At 37.0% G+C, this 23,746-nt stretch overlaps 1 protein-coding gene across 11 annotated transcripts in view; it reads left to right on the top strand.

Annotated features, from left to right (window-relative positions):
- The window catches only part of C7H2orf76 (chromosome 7 C2orf76 homolog), a 91,780-nt gene that overhangs the window by 43,431 nt on the left and 24,603 nt on the right, over positions 1-23,746 (top strand). For all 11 annotated transcript variants that reach the window (XM_032636791.1, XM_032636796.1, XM_032636802.1 and 8 more), the window contains one exon: positions 22,598-22,648. In XM_032636791.1, coding sequence (XP_032492682.1) covers positions 22,598-22,648 — 51 coding nt within the window. The remainder of the gene's footprint in view (positions 1-22,597; positions 22,649-23,746) is intronic.

Raw genomic sequence — 23,746 nt, 5'->3', positions numbered from 1 at the left:
AAAGATTTGCAGAGCCTGAATCTTCAGTTGAATACGATCAGCATGTGTGTGTAAGGAAGCCAGGTAGAGAATCGCCTGACGGAAGCAGAAGGCAAAATACTCAGAGCTCATGCAGGGCTGGGAACAGTTTGTAGTTACACCAGTCAGGATGGAAAACCTTGTAATTAATAGGGTATTGGGTGGAGTATCTAGAAAGGTATTGCTGCAATAGTAGGGCAAAATTAACCCTTGGCTAAATTCTGATCTTCTCTTACCTAACAAAGCTCAAAAGTAAGACTCAAAAGGATGTTTCCAAGTAATTTCACTGTGTTCCAGAACAAAGCTCAGTATGTTTATAGGAATACAAATATATCCAGTATTCAACAAGATAAAACCCACAATGTCCTGCATCAAATCAGAACTTACCAATCATGCAAAGAAACAAGAAAATATAAATCATAATTAGGAGAGAAGTCAATCATTTGAAACCAAACCAGAAATGCTGTGGATGGTAGAATTAGCAGACAATGACAATTAAAACAGTTATTATGACTATATTGCAAATGTTCAAGAAAGTAAAGGAAAGATTGCGCATGTGACAGATGGAAGATATGAAAAAGAAAAAAAGAAGAAAAGGCCCAGATTGTCCAGATTGAACTGCAGATGAAAAATACCATGTCTGAGATGTATATGCACTGATTAGGGTTAACATGTAGATCAGATGGGCAGAAGAAAAGATAAGGAAACTTGAAAACATAGCAACAAAAACTATCTAAAATAAAGCACAAAGAGATAAAAGACTGAGAGAAAAATAAATAGAGCAGTAGCGGGGTATGGGGTAACTTCCAGTAGCCAAATATACATGTAATTGGAGGCCATGAGGAGAGGAGCTGGGACAGGGGAGGGAAGACCTATTTGAAGAAATAATGATTGAAATTTTACAAGTGAGGTGAAAGCTATAAGTCTACATATCCAAGTAGTTCAACAGATCCCAAGGAAAAGAAACATGAAGAAAGCTATACCATGGCATAGCATAATCAAATTGCTTACATCTGGTAATAAAGGTAAAACATTAAAAACAGCCAGAGTAGAAAGGACACATTACATAAAAGGAATAAAGATGAAAACAACAACAGCCTTCTCATCAGAATCGATGCATGCCAGGAGACAGTGGAGCATCATCTTTAAAGTATTGAAGGAAAAAAAGTCAACCTAGGATTCTGTTCCTGTTTTTCAGAAATGAAGGCTTGTCAGACATACAAAAGCAGAAAGAGTCTAGCACCAGGAGATTGAACTATAAGAAATGCTAAAGGATCTTCTTCCAACTGAAGGAAAATAATACCAGATGGAAATCTGGATGCACACAAAGAAGTAGTACTAAAAATTCATAAATGAAGGTAAACAGAAAATGCTTTTTTTCCTTATTTTAAAAATATTTTAAAAAAGATATTTGATTATTTAAAGAAAAACAATAATGTGCTGTGGGGTTTATGGAAAATATATGGCAGCAATAGCACAAAGGCCAACAAGGGAGAAATGGAAACATGCAGATATAAGATTCTTTTACTATATATGAAGTGTTACAGTATCTCTTGGAGGTAGACTGATAAGTTAAAGATATTTACTAAAAACCTTAAAGCAAATACACACACACACACACACACACACACACACACACACACGAATTAAAGAATTACAGGACAGGTAGGGTCCGGAAGTGGCGACTGCCTCGGTAGTCTAGTTCTTTTCTTTTTTAGCTTTGTAGAACTCCGCAGCGCGCAAATTTATTCCTGCTTGGATTCCACCCCTACGATGTTAATTTTCGAATTTAAGAATTGCAGACCGACGGAGCTGAGGCGTCAGTGCAGCCACTTCACGCCAGGAACTCTGGTTTGAAGGGCCTGGTGCAAGGCCACTGCTTGCAGTTCCCTGTGAGCGAGTGAAACCGGACTCAGCACAGAGAAAAAGAAAACAAAAAGGTCGTATATCCAGTCACCTGCTCTCCACATCCAGATGAGATGTCCTGAAGGAAATTCAAGCTGAGCAAGTCCGAAGTCCCTCCTTTCTTTCCTTCTTTGCTTCTTTCTTCCTTCCTTCCTTTCCTCCTTTCCTTCTTTCTTTCCTCATACTTCTAATAATTCTCTCTACTTTTCCTCCCTTTTATTCTGAGACGTGTGGATGAAAGGCTCTTGGTGCTCCAGCCCAGGAGGCAGGGCTCTGCCTCTGAGGTAGGAGAGCCAACTTCAGGACACTGATCAACAAGAGACCTCCCAGCTCCACATAATATTAAACGGTGGAAATCTCCCAGAGACCTCCATCTTAACACCAGCACCCAGCTTCACTCAACGACCAGCAAGCCACAGTGCTGGACAACCTATGCCAAACAACTAGCAAAACAGGAACACAACCCCACCCATTAGCAGAGAGGCTGCCTAAAATCATAACAAGGCCACAGACACCCCAAAACACACCACCAGACGTGAACCTGCCCACTAGAGAGACAAGATCCAGCCTCATCCAGCACAACACAGGCACTAGTCCCCTCCACCAGGAAGCCTACACAACCCGCTGAAACAACCTTAGCCACTGGAGACAGACATCAAAAACAACGGGAACTACGAACGTGCAGCCTGAAAAAGGAGACCCCAAACACAGTAAGATAAGCAAAATGAGAAGACAGAAAAACACACAGCAGATGAAGGAGCAAGATAAAAACCCACCAGACCTAACAAATGAAGAGGAAATAGGCAATCTACCTGAAAAAGAATTCAGAATAATGATAGTAAGGATGATCCGAAATCTTGGAAGTAGAATGGACAAAATGCAAGAAACAGTTAACAAGGACCTACAAGAACTAAAGATGAAACAAGCAACGATGAACAACGCAATAAATGAAATTAAAAGTACTCTAGATAGGATCAATAGCAGAATAACTGAGGCAGAAGAACGGATAAGTGACCTGGAAGATAAAGTAGTGGAAATAACTACTGCAGAGCAGAATAAAGAAAAAAGAATGAAAAGAACTGAGGACAGTCTCAGAGAGCTCTGGGACAACATTAAACGCACCAACATTCGAATTATAGGGGTTCCAGAAGAAGAAGAAAAAAAGAAAGGGACTGAGAAAATATTTGAAGAGATTATAGTTGAAAACTTCCCTAATATGGGAAAGGAAATAGTTAATCAAGTCCAGGAAGCACAGAGAGTCCCATACAGGATAAATACAAGGAGAAATACGCCAAGACACATATTAATCAAACTATCAAAAATTAAATACAAAGAAAGCATATTAAAAGCAGCAAGGGAAAAACAACAAATAACACACAAGGGAATCCCCATAAGGTTAACAGCTGATCTCTCAGCAGAAACCCTACAAGCCAGAAGGGAGTGGCAGGACATACTGAAAGTGATGAAGGAGAAAAACCTGCAACCAAGACTCCTCTACCCAGCAAGGATCTCATTCAGATTTGATGGAGAAATTAAAACCTTTACAGACAAGCAAAAGCTGAGAGAGTTCAGCACCACCAAACCAGCTTTACAACAAATGCTAAAGGAACTTCTCTAGATAAGAAATGCAAAAGAAGGAAATGACCTATAATAACGAACCCGAAACAATATAGAAAATGGGAATAGGAACATACATATCGATAATTACCTTAAATGTAAATGGACTAAATGCTCCCACCAAAAGACACAGATTGGCTGAATGGATACAAAAACAAGACCCTTATATATGCTGTCTACAAGAGACCCACCTCAGACCTAGAGACACATACAGACTGAAAGTAAGGGGATGGAAAAAGATATTCCATGCAAATGGAAACCAAAAGAAAGCTGGAGTAGCAATTCTCATATCAGACAAAATAGACTTTAAAATAAGGACTATTAAAAGGGATAAAGAAGGACACTACATAATGATCAAGGGATCGATCCAAGAAGAAGATATAACAATTGTAAATATTTATGCACCCAACATAGGAGCACCTCAATACGTAAGGCAAATACTAACAGCCATAAAAGGGGAAATTGACAGTAACACATTCATAGTAGGGGACTTTAACACCCCACTTTCACCCATGGACAGATCATCCAAAATGAAAATAAATAAGGAAACACAAGCTTTAAATGATACATTAAACAAGATGGACTTAATTGATATTTATAGGACACTCCATCCAAAAACAACAGAATACACATTTTTCTCAAGTGCTCATGGAACATTCTCCAGGATAGATCATATCTTGGGTCACAAATCAAGCCTTGGTAAATTTAAGAAAATTGAAATTGTATCAAGTATCTTTTCTGACCACAACGCCATGAGACTAGATATCAATTACAGGAAAAGATCTGTAAAATATACAAACACATGGAGGCTAAACAATACACTACTTAATAATGAAGTGATCACTGAAGAAATCAAAGAGGAAATAAAAAAATACCTAGAAACAAATGACAATGGAGACACAACGACCCAAAACCTATGGGATGCAGCAAAAGCAGTTCTAAGGGGGAAGTTTATAGCAATACAAGCCCACCTTAAGAAGCAGGAAACATCTCGAATAAACAACCTAACCTTGCACCTCAAGCAATTAGAGAAAGAAGAACAAAAAAGCCCCAAAGCTAGCAGAAGGAAAGAAATCATAAAAATCAGATCAGAAATAAATGAAAAAGAAATGAAGGAAACGATAGCAAAGATCAATAAAACTAAAAGCTGGTTCTTTGAGAAGATAAACAAAATAGATAAACCACTAGCCAGACTCATCAAGAAAAAAAGGGAGAAGACTCAAATCAATAGAATTAGAAATGAGAAATAACAACTGACACTGCAGAAATAAAAAAAATCATGAGAGATTACTACAAGCAACTCTATGCCAATAAAATGGACAATCTGGAAGAAATGGACAAATTCTTAGAAATGCACAACCTGCCAAGACTGAATCAGGAAGAAATAGAAAATATGAACAGACCAATCACAAGCACTGAAATTGAAACTGTGATTAAAAATCTTCCAACAAACAAAAGCCCAGGACCAGATGGCTTCACAGGTGAATTCTATCAAACGTTTAGAGAAGAGCTAACACCTATCCTTCTCGAACTCTTCCAAAATATAGCAGAGGGAGGAACACTCCCAAATTCCTTCTACGAGGCCACCATCACCTTGATACCAAAACCAGACAAGGATGTCACAAAGAAAGAAAACTACAGGCCAATATCACTGATGAACATAGATGCAAAAATCCTCTGCAAAATACTAGCAAACAGAATCCAACAGCACATTAAAAGGATCATACACCATGATCAAGTGGGGTTTATTCCAGGAATGCAAGGATTCTTCAATATACGCAAATCTATCAATGTGATAAACCATATTAACAAATTGAAGGAGAAAAACCATATGATCATCTCAATAGATGCAGAGAAAGCTTTTGACAAAATTCAACACCCATTTATGATAAAAACCCTCCAGAAAGTAGGCATAGAGGGAACTTTCCTCAACATAATAAAGGCCATATATGACAAGCCCACAGCAAACATCATCCTCAATGGTGAAAAACTGAAAGCATTTCCACTAAGATCAGGAACAAGACAAGGTTGCCCACTCTCACCACTCTTATTCAACATAGTTTTGGAAGTTTTAGCCACAGCAATCAGAGAAGAAAAGGAAATAAAAGGAATCCACATCGGAAAAGAAGAAGTAAAGCTGTCACTGTTTGCAGATGACATGATACTATACATAGAGAATCCTAAAGATGCTACCAGAAAACTACTAGAGCTAATCAATGAATTTGGTAAAGTAGCAGGATACAAAATTAATGCACAGAAATCTCTGGCATTCCTATATACTAATGATGAAAAATCTGAAAGTGAAATCAAGAAAACACTCCCATTTACCATTGCAACAAAAAGAATAAAATATCTAGGAATAAACCTACCTAAGGATACGAAAGACCTGTATGCAGAAAATTATAAGACACTGATGAAAGAAATTAAAGATGATACAAATAGATGGAGAGATATACCATGTTCTTGGATGGGAAGAATCAACATTGTGAAAATGACTCTACTACCCAAAGCAATCTACAGATTCAATGCAATCCCTATCAAACTACCACTGGCATTTTTCACAGAACTAGAACAAAAAATTTCGCAATTTGTATGGAAACACAAAAGACCCCGAATAGCCAAAGCAATCTTGAGAACGAAAAAAGGAGCTGGAGGAATCAGGCTCCCTGACTTCAGACTATACTACAAAGCAACAGTAATCAAGACAGTATGGTACTGGCACAAAAACAGAAAGATAGATCAGTGGAACAGGATAGAAAGCCCAGAGATAAACCCACGCACATATGGACACCTTATCTTTGATAAAGGAGGCAGGAATGTACAGTGGAGAAAGGACAGCCTCTTCAATAAATGGTGCTGGGAAAACTGGACAGGTACATGTAAAAGTATGAGATTAGATCACTCCCTAACACCATACACAAAAATAAGCTCAAAATGGATTAAAGACCTAAATGTAAGGCCAGAAACTATCAAACTCTTGGAGGAAAACATAGGCAGAGCACTCTGTGACATAAATCACAGCAAGATCCTTTCTGACCCACCTCCTAGAGAAATGGAAATAAAAACAAAAATAAACAAATGGGACCTAATGAAACTTCAAAGCTTTTGCACAGCAAAGGAAACCATAATCAAGACCAAAAGACAACCCTCAGAATGGGAGAAAACATTTGCAAATGAAGCAACTGACAAAGGATTAATCTCCAAAATTTACAAGCAGCTCATGCAGCTCAATAACAAAAAAACAAACAACCCCATCCAAAAATGGGCAGAAGACCTAAACAGACATTTCTCCAAAGAAGATATACAGAATGCCAACAAACACATGAAAGAATGCTCAACATCATTAATCATTAGAGAAATGCAAATCAAAACTACAATGAGATATCATCTCACACCAGTCAGAATGGCCATCATCAAAAAATCTAGAAACAATAAATGCTGGAGAGGGTGTGGAGAAAAGGGGACACTCTTGCACTGCTGGTGGGAATGTGAATTGGTTCAGCCACTATGGAGAACAGTATGGAGGTTCCTTAAAAAACTACAAATAGAATTACCATATGACCCAGCAATCCCACTACTGGGCATATACCCTGAGAAAACCAAAATTCAAAAAGAGTCATGTACCAAAATGTTCATTGCAGCTCTATTTACAATAGCCCGGAGATGGAAAGAACCTAAGCGCCCATCATCGGACGAATGGATAAAGAAGATGTGGCACATATACACAATGGAATATTACTCAGCCTTAAAAAGAAATGAAATTGAGATATTTGTAATGAGATGGATAGACCTAGAGTCTGTCATACAGAGCGAAGTAAGTCAGAAAGACAAAGACAAATACCGTATGCTAACACATATATATGGAATTTAAGGGGAAAAAATGTCATGAAGAACCTAGGGATAAGACAGGAATAGAGGCGCAGACCTACTGGAGAATGGACTTGAGGATATGGGGAGAGGGAAGGGTGAGTTTTGACAGGGCGAGAGAGAGTCATGGACATATACACACTAACAAACGTAGTAAGGTAGATAGTTAGGGGGAAGCAGCCGCAAGGCACAGGGATATAAGCTCGGGGCTTTGGGACAGCCTGGAGGGGTGGGAGGGGGAGAGTGGGAGGGAGGGAGACGCAAGAGGGAAGACACATGGGAGCACATGTATATGTATAGCTGATTCACTTTGTTATAAATCAGAAACTAACACACCATTGTAAAGCAATTATACCCCAATAAAGATGTTAAAAAAAAAAAAAAAATAGAAAATAAAAAAAAAAAAAAAAAAAAAAAGAATTACAGCTAATAAGCCAACAAAAGGGGGATATAGTAGAATCATAAAAAACTGTCAAATAGTCAATTTAAAAGAAGGTAAAAGAAGCAACAAGCATATATTGTACAGCACAGAGAAATATAGGCATTATTTTATAATAACTTTAAATAGAGTATAATCTGTAAAAATATTGAATCACTATGTTGTACACCTGAAACTAATATTGCAAATCAACTATACTTCAAAAAAAGAAAAAAGAAAAGGGAGATGATAGTTCTGTTCTGTTCTAATCTGTCATGGAAACGGTTTGGAAATTCCTCAAAAAACTAAAACTAGAACAACCATATGATCCAGCAGTTCCACTCCGGGGCATATATCCAAAGTAGATGAAAACGCTAATTCAGAAAGATACATGCACCTCAGTGCTCATCGCAGCATTGTTTACAAAAGCCTAGACATGGAAGCACAACCCAAGTGCCTATTATCTGCCTTTTCTTAAAAAGGTAATTCAGTTCATGCATCTTAATTTAAGATTATTCTTGGTTGCTTCATATTGTGTCTATGATCGCTTAAATCCTTAGGTTTTGTTTTTTTATCCTGATTGCTACTGTTAAGCCATGTCTCCCAAATGAAATTTCGGGAGGTAGTTGGGTTTTGGACTTAGGCAAAGGGCATTCTCTTCCTCTCCCAGTCACACTGTCTTTCTCTCGCCTCCTAACTGATTTCTCCTTGGTCTCTCTCCTGTGCTCCAGACTCAGTTTCGCCTGCTAAACTAACAACTTCTTTTGTGTTTCTACTTGGTACCTACAACATCACATTTTGTAATGATTGCTCACCAGCTGTCCATGTGCTCATTTAGATAGAGCTCCTGACCAATATGCTGGAGGAGAAAGTAATAGATGTCAGTTCTAGGACAGAGCATCTAAGATCTGGTGTCTGGTCCTCCTGCTTACCCCTACCCAAGAGACCATGGATGCCTTGTCTTTCAGAAGGTGCAGAAGTTTTGAACACTGTTTACGTGGTTAAATTTCTCATCATTTAAATAGTTTTATGTGTCTATAGTCAAATACCTTAAAATGCTTTATATTGAAAAAATAAAGGAAAGTGGAAGAGGAATTAAAGAATAGATGGACAAGTAAAAAACAAATAGCAAAATGGTAGGTTTAAGCCCAGCTATATCAATAATCACATTAATTGTAAGTGGTTTAAACACACCAACTCAAAAACAGAAACAACAAAAAAACAACAACAACAAAAAAAAAACAAAAAACACACCAACTAAAATGCAGACATATAACAGGAAGTCTCAATTGCAAGTTGCTTGCAAAAAATGTATTTTCTTGTATATAAAGATAAAGATCAGTTAAAGGTAAAGTTATACTATGCTAATACTAATCTAAAGAAAGCTGGAGTGACTGTTAATTTCAGAATAAAGAATATTACAGGGATAAAGGCTCTCAATTTATTATGATAAGGCATTAATTAGTCAAGAGAACATAATTAGCCTAAATGTTTATGCACCTAACAACAGAGCCTCAAAATACATGAAGTCAAAACTGGTAGAACTACAAGGAAAATTAGGTGAAGCTGCAATTATTGTGAGAGATTTCAGCACCCCTCTCTCAGTAATTGATGGAACAAGTAGAAAATTAGTAAGGATATAGAAAACTTGAATACTATCAACCTAAATTGACCAAATTGATATTTTAAAAACACTCTATCCAACAATAGCAGAATATACATTCCTTTCAAGTGCTCAGAGAGCATTTACCAAGAGATCATATTCTGACCCATAAAAACAGATCTTGATAAATTTGAAAGGATTTGAGTCATGCAGTGTTTTCTTTCTTCTGGGTTTTTGTTTTAATATGCATGCTTCTGATGTAACTTTTTTTTAAAATAATGGGTTTATTGAGATGTAATTCACATATGATAAAATTCACATGTTTAAAGTGTACAATTTAGTGGTTTATAGTACATTCACAAAGTTGTGCGATCATTACCACTGTCTAATTCCAGAACATTTTCATCGTGCCAAAAAGAAACCCTGTACCCACTAGCAGTCATTCCCCATTCTCCCCTTTCCCTAGCCTCTGGCAACCACTAATTTACTCTCTGTCTCTGTAGATTTTCCTATTCTGGACTATGTTTAACTTTTTGAAGTGTAAAAAAAGAATTCTTTTTTTTTTTTTTTACCACCCCATCCCGCCGCATTCCCCCCTTGGTGTCCATATGTTTGTTCTCTTACATGTCTGTCTCAATTTCTGCCCTGCAAACTGGTTCATCTGTACCATTTACTAGGTTCCACATATATGCGTTAATATATGATATTTGTTTTTCTCTTTCTGACTTACTTCACTCTGTATGACAGTCTCTAGATCCATCCACGTCTCAACAAATGACTCAATTTTGTTCCTTTTTACGGCCGAGTAATATTCCATTGTATATATGTACCACATCTTATTTATCCATTTGTCTGTTGATGGGCATTTAGGTTGCTTCCATGACCTGGCTATTTTAAATAGTGCTGCAATGAACATTGGGGTGCATGTGTCTTTTTGAATTACGGTTTTCTGTGGGTATATGCCCAGTAGTGGGATTGCTGGATCATATGGTAATTCTATTTTTAGTTTTGAAGGAACCTCCATACTGTTCTCCATAGTGGCTGTATCAATTTACATTCCCACCAACAGTGCAAGAGGGTTCCCTTTTCTCCACACCCTCTCCAGCATTTGTTGTTTGTAGATTTTCTGATGATGCCCATTCTAACTGGTGTGAGGTGATACCTCATTGTAGTTTTGATTTGCATTTCTCTAATAATTAGTGATGTCGAGCAGCTTTTCATGTGCTTCTTGGCTATCTGTATGTCTTCTTTGGAGAACTGTCTATTTAGGTCTTCTGCCCATTTTTGGATTGGAGTGTTTGGTTTTTTTAATATTGAGCTGCATAAACTGTTTATATATCTTGGAGATTAATCCTTTGTCCGTTGATTCGTTTGCAAATATTTTCTCCCATTCTGAGGGTTGTCTTTTCGCCTTGTTTATGGTTTCCTTTGCTGTGCAAAAGCTTTGAAATTTCATTAGGTCCCATTTGTTTATTTTTATTTCTATTACTCTAGGAGGTGGATCAAAAAAGATCTTGCTCTGCGTTATGTCAAGAGTGTTCTTCCTCTAAGAGTTTTATAGTGTCCGGTCTTACATGTAGGTCTCTAATGCATTTTGAGTTTATTTTTGTGTATGGTGTTAGGGAGTGTTCTAATTTCATTCTTTTACATGTAGCTTTCCAGTTTTCCCAGCACCACTTATTGAAGAGACTATCTTTTCTCCATTGTATATGCTTGCCTCCTTTGTCATAGATCAATTGACCATAGGTGCGTGGGCTTATCTCTGGGCTTTCTATCTTGCTCCATTGATCTATATTTCTGTTTTTGTGCCAGTACCATACTGTCTTGATTACTGTGTGGTATACCCTGAAGTCAGGGAGCCTGATTCCTCCAGCTCCATTTTTTTTTCTCAAGATACCTTTGGCTATTAGAGGCCTTTTGTGTCTCCATACAAATTTTAAGATTTTTTTGTTCTAGTTCTGTAAAAAAATGCCATTGGTAATTTGATAGGGATTACATTGAACCTGTAAATTGCTTTGGGTAGTATAGTCATTTTCACAATATTGATTCTTCCAATCCAAGAACATGGTATATCTCTCTATCTGCTGGTATCATCTTTAATTTCTTTCATCAGTGTCTTATAGTTTTCTGTGTACAGGTCTTTTGTCTCCCTAGGTAGGTTTATTCCTAGGTATTTTATTCTTTTTGTGGCAGTGGTCAATGCGAGTGTTTCCTTAATTTCTCTTTCAGATTTTTCATCATTAGTGTATAGGAATGGAAGAGATTTCTGTGCATTTATTTTGTATCCTGCAACTTTACCAAATTCATTGATTAGCTCTAGTAGTTTTCTGGTGGCACCTTTAGGATTCTCTGTGTATGGTATCATGTCATCTGCAAACAGTGACAGTTTTACTTCTTCTTTTCCAATGTGTATTCCTTTTATTTCTTTTTATTCTCTGATTGCCGTGGCTAGGACTTCCAAAACTATGTTGAATAATAGTGGTGAGAGTGGACATCCTTGTCTTGTTCCTGATCTTAGAGGAAATGCTTTCAGTTTTTCACCATTGAGAATGATGTTTGCTGTAGGTTTGTCATATATGGCCTTTATTATGTTGAGGTAGGTTCCCTTTATGCCCACTTTCTGGAGAGCTTTTATCATAAATGGGTGTTGAATTTTGTCAGAAGCTTTTTCTGCATCTGTTGAGATGATCATATGGTTTTTCTTTCCTCAATTTGTTAATATGGTGTATCACATTGATTGATTTGCGTATACTGAAGAATCCTTGCATCCCTGGGATAAATCTCACTTGATCATGGTGTATGATCCTTTTAATGTGCTGTTGGATTCTGTTTGCTAGTATTTTGTTGAGGATTTTTGCATCTATATTCGTCAGTGATATTTGTCTGTAATTTTCTTATTTGTAGTATCGTTGTCTGGTTTTGGTATCAGGGTGATGGTGGCCTCAGAATGAGTTTGGGAGTGTTCCTTCCTCTGCAATTTTTTGGAAGAGTTTGAGAAGGATGGGTGTTAGCTCTTCTCTAAATGTTTGATAGAATTCACCTGTGAAGCCATCTGGTCCTGGACTTTAGTTTGTTGGAAGATTTTTAATCACAGTTTCAATTTCATTATTTGTGATTGGCCTGTTCATATTTTCTGTTTCGTCCTGGTTGAGTCTTGGAAGGTTATACCTTTCTAAGAATTTGTGCATTTCTTCCAGGTTGTTCATTTTATTGGGATAGAGTTGCTTGTAGTAGTCTCTTAAGATGCTTTGTATTTCTGTGGTGTCTCTTGTAACTTCTCCATTTTCACTTCTAATTTTATTGATTTGAGTCCTTTCTTTTTCTTCATGAGTCTGGCTAATGGTTTGTTAATTTTGTTTATCTTCTCAAAGAACCAGCCTTTAGTTTTATTGATCTTTGCTGTTGTTTTCTTTGTTTCTATTGCATCTATTTCTGCTCTGATCTTTATGATTTCTTTCCTTCTGCTAACTTTGGGTTTTGTTTTTTCTTCTTTCTCTAGTTCCTTTAGGTGTAAGGTTAGATTTTTTATTTGAGACTTTTCTTGTTTCTTGAGGTAGGCTTGTATAGCTATAAAATTCTCTCTTAAGACTGCTTTTGCTGCATCCCATAGGTTTTGGATCGTTGTGTTTTCATTGTCATTTGCCTCTAGGTATTTTTTGATTTCCTCTTTGATTTCTTCAGTGATCCCTTGGTTATTTAGTAACATATTGTTTAGCCTCCATGTGTTTGTGTTTTTTACGTTTTTTTTTTTCCCCTGTAATTGATTTCTAATCTCATAGCATTGTGGTCAGAAAAGATGCTTGGTATGATTTCAGTTTTCTTAAATTTACTGAGGCTTGATTTGTGACCCAAGATGGGATCTATCCTGGAGCATGTTTTGTGTGCACTTGAGAAAAAAGTGTAATCTGCTGTTTTTGGATGAAATGTCCTATAAATATCCATTAAATCTGTCTGGTCTGTTGTGTCATTTAATGCTTGTGTTTCCTTATTTATTTTCATTTTGGATGATCTATCCATTGGTGTAAGTGAGGTGTAAAAGTCACCCACTATTATGGTGTTACTGTCGATTTCCTCTTTTATAGCTGTTAGCAGTTGCCTTATGTATTGAGGTGCTCCTATGTTGGGTGCATATTTATTTATAATAGTTATATCTTCTTCTTGGATTGATTCCTTGATCATTATGTAGTGTCCTTCCTTGTCTCTTTTAACTTTCTTTATTTTAAAGTCTCTTTTATCTGATATGAGTATTGCTACTCCAGCTTTCTTTTGATTTCCATTTGCATGGTATATCTCTTTCCATCCCCTCACATTCAGTCCGTATGTGTCCCTAGGTCTGAAGTGGGTCTCTTGTAGACAGCATATATATGGGTCTTGTTTTTGTATCCATTCAGCAAGCCTGTGTCTGTTGGTTGGAGCATTTAATCCATTCACGTTTAAGATAATTATCGATATGTATGTTCCTATGACCATTTTCTTAATTGTTTTGGGTTGTTTTTGTAGGTCTTTTTCTTCTGTTGTGTTTCCCACTTAGAGAAATTCCTTTAGTATTTGTGTAGAGTTGGTTTGGTGGTGCTGAATTCTCTTAGCTTTTGCTTGTCTGTAAAGCTTTTGATTTCTCCATCAAATCTGAATGAGATCCTTGCCAGGTAGAGTAATCTTGGTTGTAGGTTCTTCCCTTTCATCACTTTAAGTATATCATGCCACTCCCTTCTGGCTTGTAGAGTTTCTGCTGAGAAATCAGCTGTTAACCTTATGGGAGTTCCCTTGTATGTTATTTGTCTTTTTCCCTTGCTGCTTTCAATAACTTTTCTTTGTCTTTAATTTTTGCCAGTTTGATTACTATGTGTCTCAGCATGTTTCTTCTTGGGTTTATCCTGTCTGGGACTCTCTGTGCTTCCTGGACTTGGGTGGCTATTTCCTTTCCCATGTTAGGGAAGTTTTCGACTTTAATCTCTTGAAATATTTTCTCTGGTCCTTTCTCTCTCTCTTTTCCTTCTGGGACCCCTATAATGCGAATGTTGTTTCCTTTAATGTTGTCCCTGAGGTCTCTTAGGCTGTCCTCATTTCTTTTCATTCTTCTTTCTTTATTCTGTACCACAGCCGTGAGTTCCACCATTCTGTCTTCCAGGTTACTTATCCATTCTTGTGTGCCTCAGTTATTCTGCTATTGATTCCTTCTAGTGTATTTTTCATTTCAGTTATTGTATTGTTCATCTCTGTTTGTTCTTTAATTCTTGTAGATGTTTGTTAAACATTTCCTGCATCTTCTCGATCTTTGCTTCCATTCTTTTTCTGAAGTCCTGGATCATCTTCACTATCATCATTCTGAATTCTTTTTCTGGAAGGTTGCCTATCTCCAGTTCATTTAATTGTTTTTCTGGGGTTTTATCTTGTTCCTTCATCTGGTACATAGCACTCTACGTTTTCATCTTGTCTCTCTTTCTGTGAATGTGATTTTTGTTCCACAGGCTGCAGGATTGTAGTTTTTCTTGCTTCTGCTGTCTGCCCTCTGGTGGATGAGGCTATCTAAGAGGCTTGTGCAAGTTTCCTGATGGGAGGGACTGGTGGTGGGTAGAGCTGGCTGTTGCTCTGGTGGGCAGAGCTCAGTAAAACTTTAATCCGCTTGTCTGCTGATGGGTGGGGCTGGGTCCCCTCCCTGTTGGTTGTTTGGCCTGAGGCAACTCAACACTGGAGCCTACTCGGGCTCTTTTGTGGGGCTGATGGCCGACTCTGCTAGGGCTCACACCAAGGAGGACTTCCCAGAACTTCTGCTGCCACTGTCCTTGTCCTCACGGTGTGGAAAAGCCACCCCCTGCCTCTGCAGGGGACCGTCCAACACTAGCAGGTAGGTCTAGTTCAGTCTCCTATGGGGCCACTGCTCTTTCCCCTGGGTCCTGATGCACACACTACTTTGTGTGTGCCCTCCAAGAGTGGAGTCTCTGTTTCCCCCAGTCCTGTTGAAGTCCTGCAATCAATTCCCACTAGGCTTCAAAGTCTGATTCTCTAGGAATTCCTCCTCCTGTTGCCGGACCCCCAGGTTGGGAAGCCTGACGTTGGGCTCAGAACCTTCACTCCAGTGGGTGGACTTCTGTGGTATAAGTGTTCTCCTGTTTGTGAGTCACCCACCCAGCATTTATGGGATTTGATTTTATTGTGATTGCGCCCCTCCTACTGTCTCACTGTGGTTTATCCTTTGTCTTTGGATGTGGGGTATCTTTTTTGGTGAGTTCCAGTGTCTTCCTCTGTACTGTTGTTTTCTGACCACAGTGGAATTAGGTTAGAAATCAGTAACAGATATATCTCTGTAAAATCCCCAGGTATTTGGAAACTGAATAACACAGTTCTAAATAACGTATATAAAAGCAGAGAAAAGGGAAACTATTTTGAACTGAATAAAAATATATATACAATTTTTCAAAATTTGTGGGAATCTGGTGAAACAGTACTGGGGAAAATTTATGGTACTAAAAATGCCTAATGTAAAAAAGAGAAGAGGTCTCAAATCAGTGATTTCAGCCCTTATGTTAAGAAACTAGAAAAATAAAAGCAAACTAAACCCAAAGTAAGCAGAATAAAAGAAATAAAAAAAATCATAGCAGAAAATAAAAAAACTATAGGGAAAATCAGTAACAGCCAAAGCTCATCTTTGATATTAATAAAATTGATAAAGTGCTAGCCAGCCTAATCAGGAAATAAATAAGAGAAAGTGAAGACACAGGTTATCAGTATTAGGAGTGAGAGTTGTTATATCACTACAATTCTCTACAGAGTTTGAAAGAATAATACAGGAATATTTTGAACAACTTTGTGCCATAAATATGTTATCCTAGGTACATGGAAAAATTCCTTGAAAGACTCAACCCAAACTACGAAATCTCACTAAACAGGAACAAACAACCTGAATAATTCTGTATTTTAAAATGAACAGTAACTAAAATACATTTTCACAAAGCAAACTCCAGTCCCAGATGGCTTCACTGGTAAATTCTACCATACATTTAAGGAAGAAATAATCTCAATTCTACAGAAACTCTTCCAGAAAATAAAAGAAAAGGAATTATTATCTCATTCTCTGAGGTCATCCTTATCCTGATACCAAAATCAGAGAAAGCAATTAGAAGGAAAAAAAAAAAAGCTGACAACCAATAACTTTCATGCATAAAGATGTAAAAATTCTTAATAAAATTTTAGCAAGTCAAGTCCAACAATATTTAAAAAGGAATAATACATTATGCCCATGTGGGGTTTATCTTAGGAATGCAAGGATGGTTTACCATTCAAAAATCATTCAGTGTAACTCATCATATTATAGATTAAGAAAGGAAAACCATGTGATTATTTCAATAGATGAAGACAAAATGCTGCATCCACTTCTGTTAGAAACTTTCAGTAAAGTAGGAATAGAAGGGAACTTTCTCTACCTGATTAAGGATATTTATGAAAAACTGGCACCCTACATTATACTTAATGGTGAAAAACTGAGGGCTTTTCTCCTAATATAAGGAACCAGGCATGGTGTTTTTTAGAAATCACTTCTATTCAACACTGCATTGGAAGTTCTAGCCAGTTCAGTAAGACAAGAAAGAGAAATAAATGGCATCCAAATTAGAAAGAAAGAAAATGTCATTATTCACTAGTGACATGATTATCTATGTAGAAAATCCTATGGAGTCTATAAAAACAGTACTAGAGCTAGTAAGTTGAGCTTAGCAAGGTTGAAGGATATAAATCAATATACAAAAATTAATTGTGTTATGAGCAATATATAGTTGGAAACTGAAAAAGAGTAATAGCATCAAAAAATATGAAATACTTAGTGTATATTCGATAGAGCTGTAAGAACTTTACACTGGAAACTCCAAAACATCACTGAGAGAAATTTAAAAAGACCTAAGTAAATGGAGACATAGACAGTGTTCATGGATCAGAAAACTCGATATGGTTAAGACACCATGATTCCTCAAAATAATGTGTGGATTCCAATGCCAATGAAAATCTCAGCAGACTTTCTTTTTTCCTTCAGGTAATGTCAAACTTATCCTAAAGTTTATAAACAAGTTATTCTAACTTGTTCAGAAATTATAAGGAAAATAAAAAAGACCTATAATAAATAAATACATAAATAAATATATAAATAAGTCACAAAAAGTTGGAAGACTTAACACTATCTGGTTTCATGACTTATTACTATAATGCTATATCAGGCAAGATAGTGCTTGTGTATTGATATATAGGTGACATATATATCAATGAAAAATAGTCCAGAAATAGTCCTACACGTATATGTTTAATTGGTTTTTGAGCAAGGCGTTTTAGGGGGAAGAGGTCATCTTTCTAAAAAGGTGTTGGAATAACTGGATATCCATATGCAAATAAATGAACTCAACTCTTACCTCCTACCATACACAAAAACAATTTTCGTTCAAGACCTGAATTTGAAAGCTGAAACCATAAGACTTCTGAAAGAAAACATAAGAGAAGATCTTAGGGACTGATTTTGGTAAAATTTCTTAATACAGCACAATAAACAAAAAAGAAAAAAACTTAGGCTTCATCAAAATTAAAAAGTTTTGCTTTTTAAAATACACTTAAGAAAATGAAGAGGCAAACCACAGACTTGGAAAGACTTTGTAAAACATATAAACAAGGGATTTGTATCTAGAATGATAATAACTAGAAAAGAAACCAAGCTGTTACCACTCAGTAATAAGACATACAACCCAATTAAAAATGGGCAAAATATTTGAACACACACTTCATCAAAGAAAATGTATGGATGACAAATAAGCACATTCAGTGATACTCATCATCACTGGTCTTCAGTGAAATGCAAATTAAAACCATAGTGAAAGCATAACACACCCGCTAACATGACTAAAATCAAAAAATTCTAGAAATTAAAAACTAGTTTTCAGCTAGGATGTGGAAGAACTGGAACTCCTTATATGTTGCTAGTGGGAATGTTAAAAAGGTACCACTTTGGAAGATGATTTGGCAAATTCTTAACAAGTTAAACATGCGCCTACCATACAATCCAGCCAGTTCCACTTGTAGGTGAAATGAAAATGTCTGTCCACGTATGAATACTCATAGCCTTATTCGTAGTGGTGCAAAATGGGAAACACCCTTTTTCATAAGGAAGTGGTTGTTCTTTTTCTCCTCCTCTTCAAGCATTTTTGTATGTAAAGCCTTTTTCTCACCATAACGTGTTTAACGTCTAACCTTTTCTTTTGCCACCACGGAAGATACCAGCTTTATCCTACCCTTCTTAGTGCAGCAGATGGGAGTTGGGAGGGCTGGATTCCAGTCCTGGTTCTTGATGCTTTGTGCTGACCACCTGCCTTCCTGAGACCTCAGGGTTCTTACCTGCTGATTAAAGGGATTAAACGATACATATTCACTCATGTATATTTTTGAGCACCTGCCATGTGCCAGGCACTCTTTTAGGTACTGGCAACATGATGAAGAAAATAAGCTGTAGTACTTGCTCTCACTGGAACCAGTATTCATTAACCTGTAATGTGCCAGGCACTGTCATAGGTTTTGGGAAGACAGGCCACTGTGTCTTAATCGCTAGGAATTTATGAATTAATAGGAAAGAGAGACCAAACTAAGTAAACAGACAAAACTATAATTGTAAAAAAATTTATGAAGGGAAGAATATGAGAGAAGACCCCTGTTTTAGTAGGGCTGTCAGGGGAGGCCTCTTTGTGGAGGTGACAGTTGAGCTGAGATCTAAAGAGAGAAAGAGAAAAGGGGCTCCTGTTCGCCTCTGTCATCGTCTCTCCTCTCAGAAATCTAGACCGAACTTAAGGCAGTGATTTGGTGTCTTGACTGTAGACATCTCTAAGTGCAAATAGTTTCGTTGAGCTATCTGTTCTGTACCTCAGTCCTTTCTTCAGGGGTTTTCGCTGTCTAGTTCAGGGAATATAAATGGCAATAAATTAAATTTAGTTCTCCTTTCCGATGTTTAGTCAATACTTCTTTGGCCCAGAATTCATAAGTAAGTGAGAAACAAAAGATAAAATGAAGATCTGTGCTCTGCTAAGCCTAAGACAGACGTTTCAGATGGGGGTCAGGCAGGCAAATTTGGACTTCAGACAGGTTTCCTTTGGCCTACAGTATTTTCAAGTCAGAAAAATTCACCTGATCCCCCAGACTTTAGCGCAACAGATTAGAATGTATGGGCTGCAGCCCCCTTTAACGGGATGCTTGCTCCTACCTCACAGTCCCCTCCTGTTTGCCCGGCCTCATTTACTCCTGTCATCCGGTTGGCCTCCTGTGATTTTGTTTGTCAAAGAATCATCTCAACAGGTTTTTGTCTTGTGTTTAAACATGCCTGGGACTGGCCTGCTGTGAGTCTGATCTACTGGTGCAGCGGGCTGGGTGATTCTGATGTCGGCTGGTGAGACCATAGCCCTGGCTGTGAACATACTGGGTTGGCCAAAGAGTGCCTTTGGTTTTTAAGTAAAAATAAAAGACACATTTTTCAGTTACACCAAGAACTTTATTGAACAACGTATTCACCATTTTGTTCCACTACCTTCTGCCATCTTTCAGGCAACTTCATGATTCCATCTTCCCAAAACTTTTTATCTTTTTGAGCCAAGAACTGTTCCTGGTGCCTTTTACAGTCTTCCAGGGAATTGACATTTTTTCCATTAAGTGAATTTTGTAAAGACTGAAATAAATGGAAATCCGAAGGTGCAATGTCTGGTGAATACGGCAGATGAATCAGAACTTCCCAGCCAAGCTATAACAGTTTTTGCCTGGTCATCAAAGAAAAAACATGCAGTTTTGTGTTACCCTGATGGAAGATTATGCATTTTCTGTTGACTAGTTCTGGACGCTTTCAGTTGGTCTAGTTGGGAGCAGTACTTGTTGGAATTAATCATTTGGTTTCCTGGGAGAAGCTCATAATAGAGGACTCCCTTCTAATCTTACCATATACGCAACATCACCTTCTTTGGATGAAGACCAGCCTTTGGTGTGGTTGGTGGTGGTTCATCTCACTTGCCCCAAGATCTCTTCCATTCCACATTATTGTACAGTATCCACTTTTCATCGCCCGTCACAATTTGTTTTAAAAACGGAACATTTTCTTTACGTTTGAGTAGAGAATCACATGTGGAAATACGGTCAAGAAGGTTTTTTTCGCTTAACTTATGTGGAACCCAAACATCAAAGCTATGACCATAACCAAGCTGGTGCAAATGATTTTCATCGCTTGATTTGGATATTTTGAATATGTTGGCTATCTCCTGTGTGGTATAACATTGATTGTTCTCAGTTTATGTCTCGATTTGATCGCTGTCAACCTCAGCTGGTTTACCCGACCATGGAGCATCATCCAGCGAGAAATCTCCAGCACGAAACTCCTCAAACCACTTCTGACAAGTTCGATCACAGCACCTTCTCCATACACTGCACAAATCTTTTTTTTTGCGTTTCAGTTGCATTTTTACCTTTCTTGAAATAGTAAAGCATAATATGCTGAAAATGTTTTTTTCTTCAATCTTCAATATTAAAATGGTTACACAAAAATTCACCAATTTTGATAAGTTTTTTTAAGAATGCACTCTGATATGACAGCTGTCACAATACAATCTAACAAAATTGTTTTGAATGAAGTTAAAGACAACTAAGTGCTACTAGAGTCATCTTACAGAAAAAACCGAAAGAACCTTTTGGCCAACTCAGTAGTTTTTTACAGGATTCACAGGAAGCATGTGCTCTCAAGAGTGGGGACTTGTCTTGGTAACTTCTTATTTACCCTGTATCTGGAATATTTGGTAGTAGGTAGTTTAAATGCATATAACATAAATGAATAAATTATATTTTAATTTTGGTATGTATTTGACCTTTAAAAGGTAAATGTACTTAAACAGTTTTCCTAGTTCAGATGTGTGGGATTTTTTAGAGTTTTCTTTGTTAACACATTCCTGTGGTTTTAAGATCAAATTGTAAAAAGGAATAGAGTGAGAAGTCTCCTTGCCACTTCTTTTATTTTATTTTTTTAATATTCAGCTATCCTACTTCCTTTTTCTTTCTTTCTTTCTTTATTTATGGCTGTGTTGGGTGTTCGTTTCTGTGCGAGGGCTTTCTCTAGTTGCAGCAAGTGGGGGCCACTCTTCATCGTGGTGCGCGGGCCTCTCACTATCGCGGCTTCTCTTGTTGCGGAGCACAGGCTCCAGACGCGCAGGCTCAGTAATTGTGGCTTACGGGCCTAGTTGCTCCGCGGCATGTGGGATCTTCCCAGATCACGGCTCAAACCCGTGTCCCCTGCATTGGCAGGCAGATTCTCAACCACTGCACCACCAGGGAGACCCCTCTCCTTGCCACTTCTGCTCTCTATCTGACCAGTGCATCATGTTCCCTCCCATGAAAATATAAGCAAATGCAAACATATATTCTTATTTTTACCCCCTTTTACTTAAAAGGTGGCTTACTAAAAATAAGTCTCTGCCTTATGCCTCCTTTACTCTTGACATATCTTGAAGATCTTATCATATTAGTAGAGAGCTTCTTCCTCATCCTTTTTTGTTTTTTACAGTTGACAAATATGTTTAATTGTTTGGGCATATTATAGTTTATTTAGCAAGTACCCCCACTGAAGGATATTTGGATTTTTCCAGGCATTGCGAACAGTGCTACCGTTAGTACCTTTGTATGTATGGTCGTTTCATACACACACGCACAAGAGTGTGCAAAGTATATACCTCTGTGGTAAATTCTCCAGGTGGAATTGCTAGGTCAAAAGGTATATGCATATGTAATTTTGATATATGTTACTTAATTGCCCTCTGTAGGGGTTGTGGTTTAATTATTATTTAAAACTAATTCTAGTATTTGGGACACTGTTTAAAAATTTTTTTTACTTTGTTTTTGTTCTGTTTTCTTTGCTGAGTTAGAGTTGTTACATGGTAGGTTGTCTGAAATTTGGTAAGAGTATTAAGATCGTTCTAGATCATTGATTTCCACTACTAACTTAACCCCCCCAGGGGTTCTCAGATTCATGTGCTAAATGAACATCAACTATATAATAATGTCTCCCACATACATACTGTATATTTCAAATGTATAAGATGCTATTGTATAATAAAATGCTAATTCATTTAATACTATGTCTATTTGAATATTTTATAATAAAAATAATCTTTCTCTTACAGATATCCCTTTGAGGACCAGCCTGCCACCACCATTCAGAAACTATAAATATGGTAACCAATTTTTCTTAGTCTTTTAAGATACATATTAATATAATTTCACATTAGTTTTATATTGATGTGAATTTTAAATTTGGTTTTCAAAAATGAATTTTCTCTGTGTATATAAAAACCACTATGGAAGTTATTTAGAAATCTAGGAATTCTAGTATATCATTAAATTGTAATTGTGTAGGGAAGTGTACGAATTGTATATTCCTCCTATTTGTGAGGAATAGCATGTTTGGCAAACTGTTTAAGATGAATTTCTTTGTCAGGTAATCAGAAAAGAAGAAATGATTAAAGACTAGGAATTATAAGAAGAGGTTTAACATTTTAGGTGCCAGTAACTTGAGCATGTTACATAGTAATTTTATATGTTGCAATTATTGATTTTAAAATGTAGTAATAAGGCAAGAAGCTGGGTTTCATTATTTATTATAAAGATGGTACAGTTATTAACCTTCAGCGTAGTGCCACTCACCAAACTTTGAATTTGAGACTTCACTTGAGAATTACAATGCACCTAATAAATATTTCTGTTAATTGGTGCAGACATTTTTAAAGCATAAATTTTTTATTACCCTAGATCATTTTTGGAGTGGTTTTTAATTCTGCTGCCATTTAGTAGAGCAACTTCTGACCTAAAATACTTTGAAATCACAATCTTCACCGTGTGTATGCATTTTAATATCCAGAGACTAATTGTGAGGTCACAAGGGGTAGTCAAGCAGAAGTTAAAGGCACTGAGTGGAAAGTACTTTGATTTATTGGACTTAAAGAATTTACATACTAAATATTGAATAAGAGAAAGGAATAAAAAGCGTGATTAATTAAATATGAAACTTCTACATTTTCGTCTTTCATGGCTTTCAAAGTATCCTGCCTTGAAATATAACCTTAAACTTGAATCAGCCTGCAGATGCCACTTAAAGTTAGCATAGCTACATATAGTTTCCCTTTTTGCATGGTGTGGGTGTGTATTCAAACTTGTGTTCCATGTAAGTTATTTTAAAAGATCAGTTTTAGATCATGAAATCATCAAAATATCTGACTGTTAATCATCACGGTGGTAAATAATATACTCCTGTCAATTTCTTCCCTTTATGTATG

Source organism: Phocoena sinus, chromosome 7 (assembly GCF_008692025.1).
Source record: "Phocoena sinus isolate mPhoSin1 chromosome 7, mPhoSin1.pri, whole genome shotgun sequence".
NCBI lineage: Eukaryota > Metazoa > Chordata > Mammalia > Artiodactyla > Phocoenidae > Phocoena > Phocoena sinus.
This window is presented reverse-complemented; position numbering and strand designations above follow the sequence as displayed.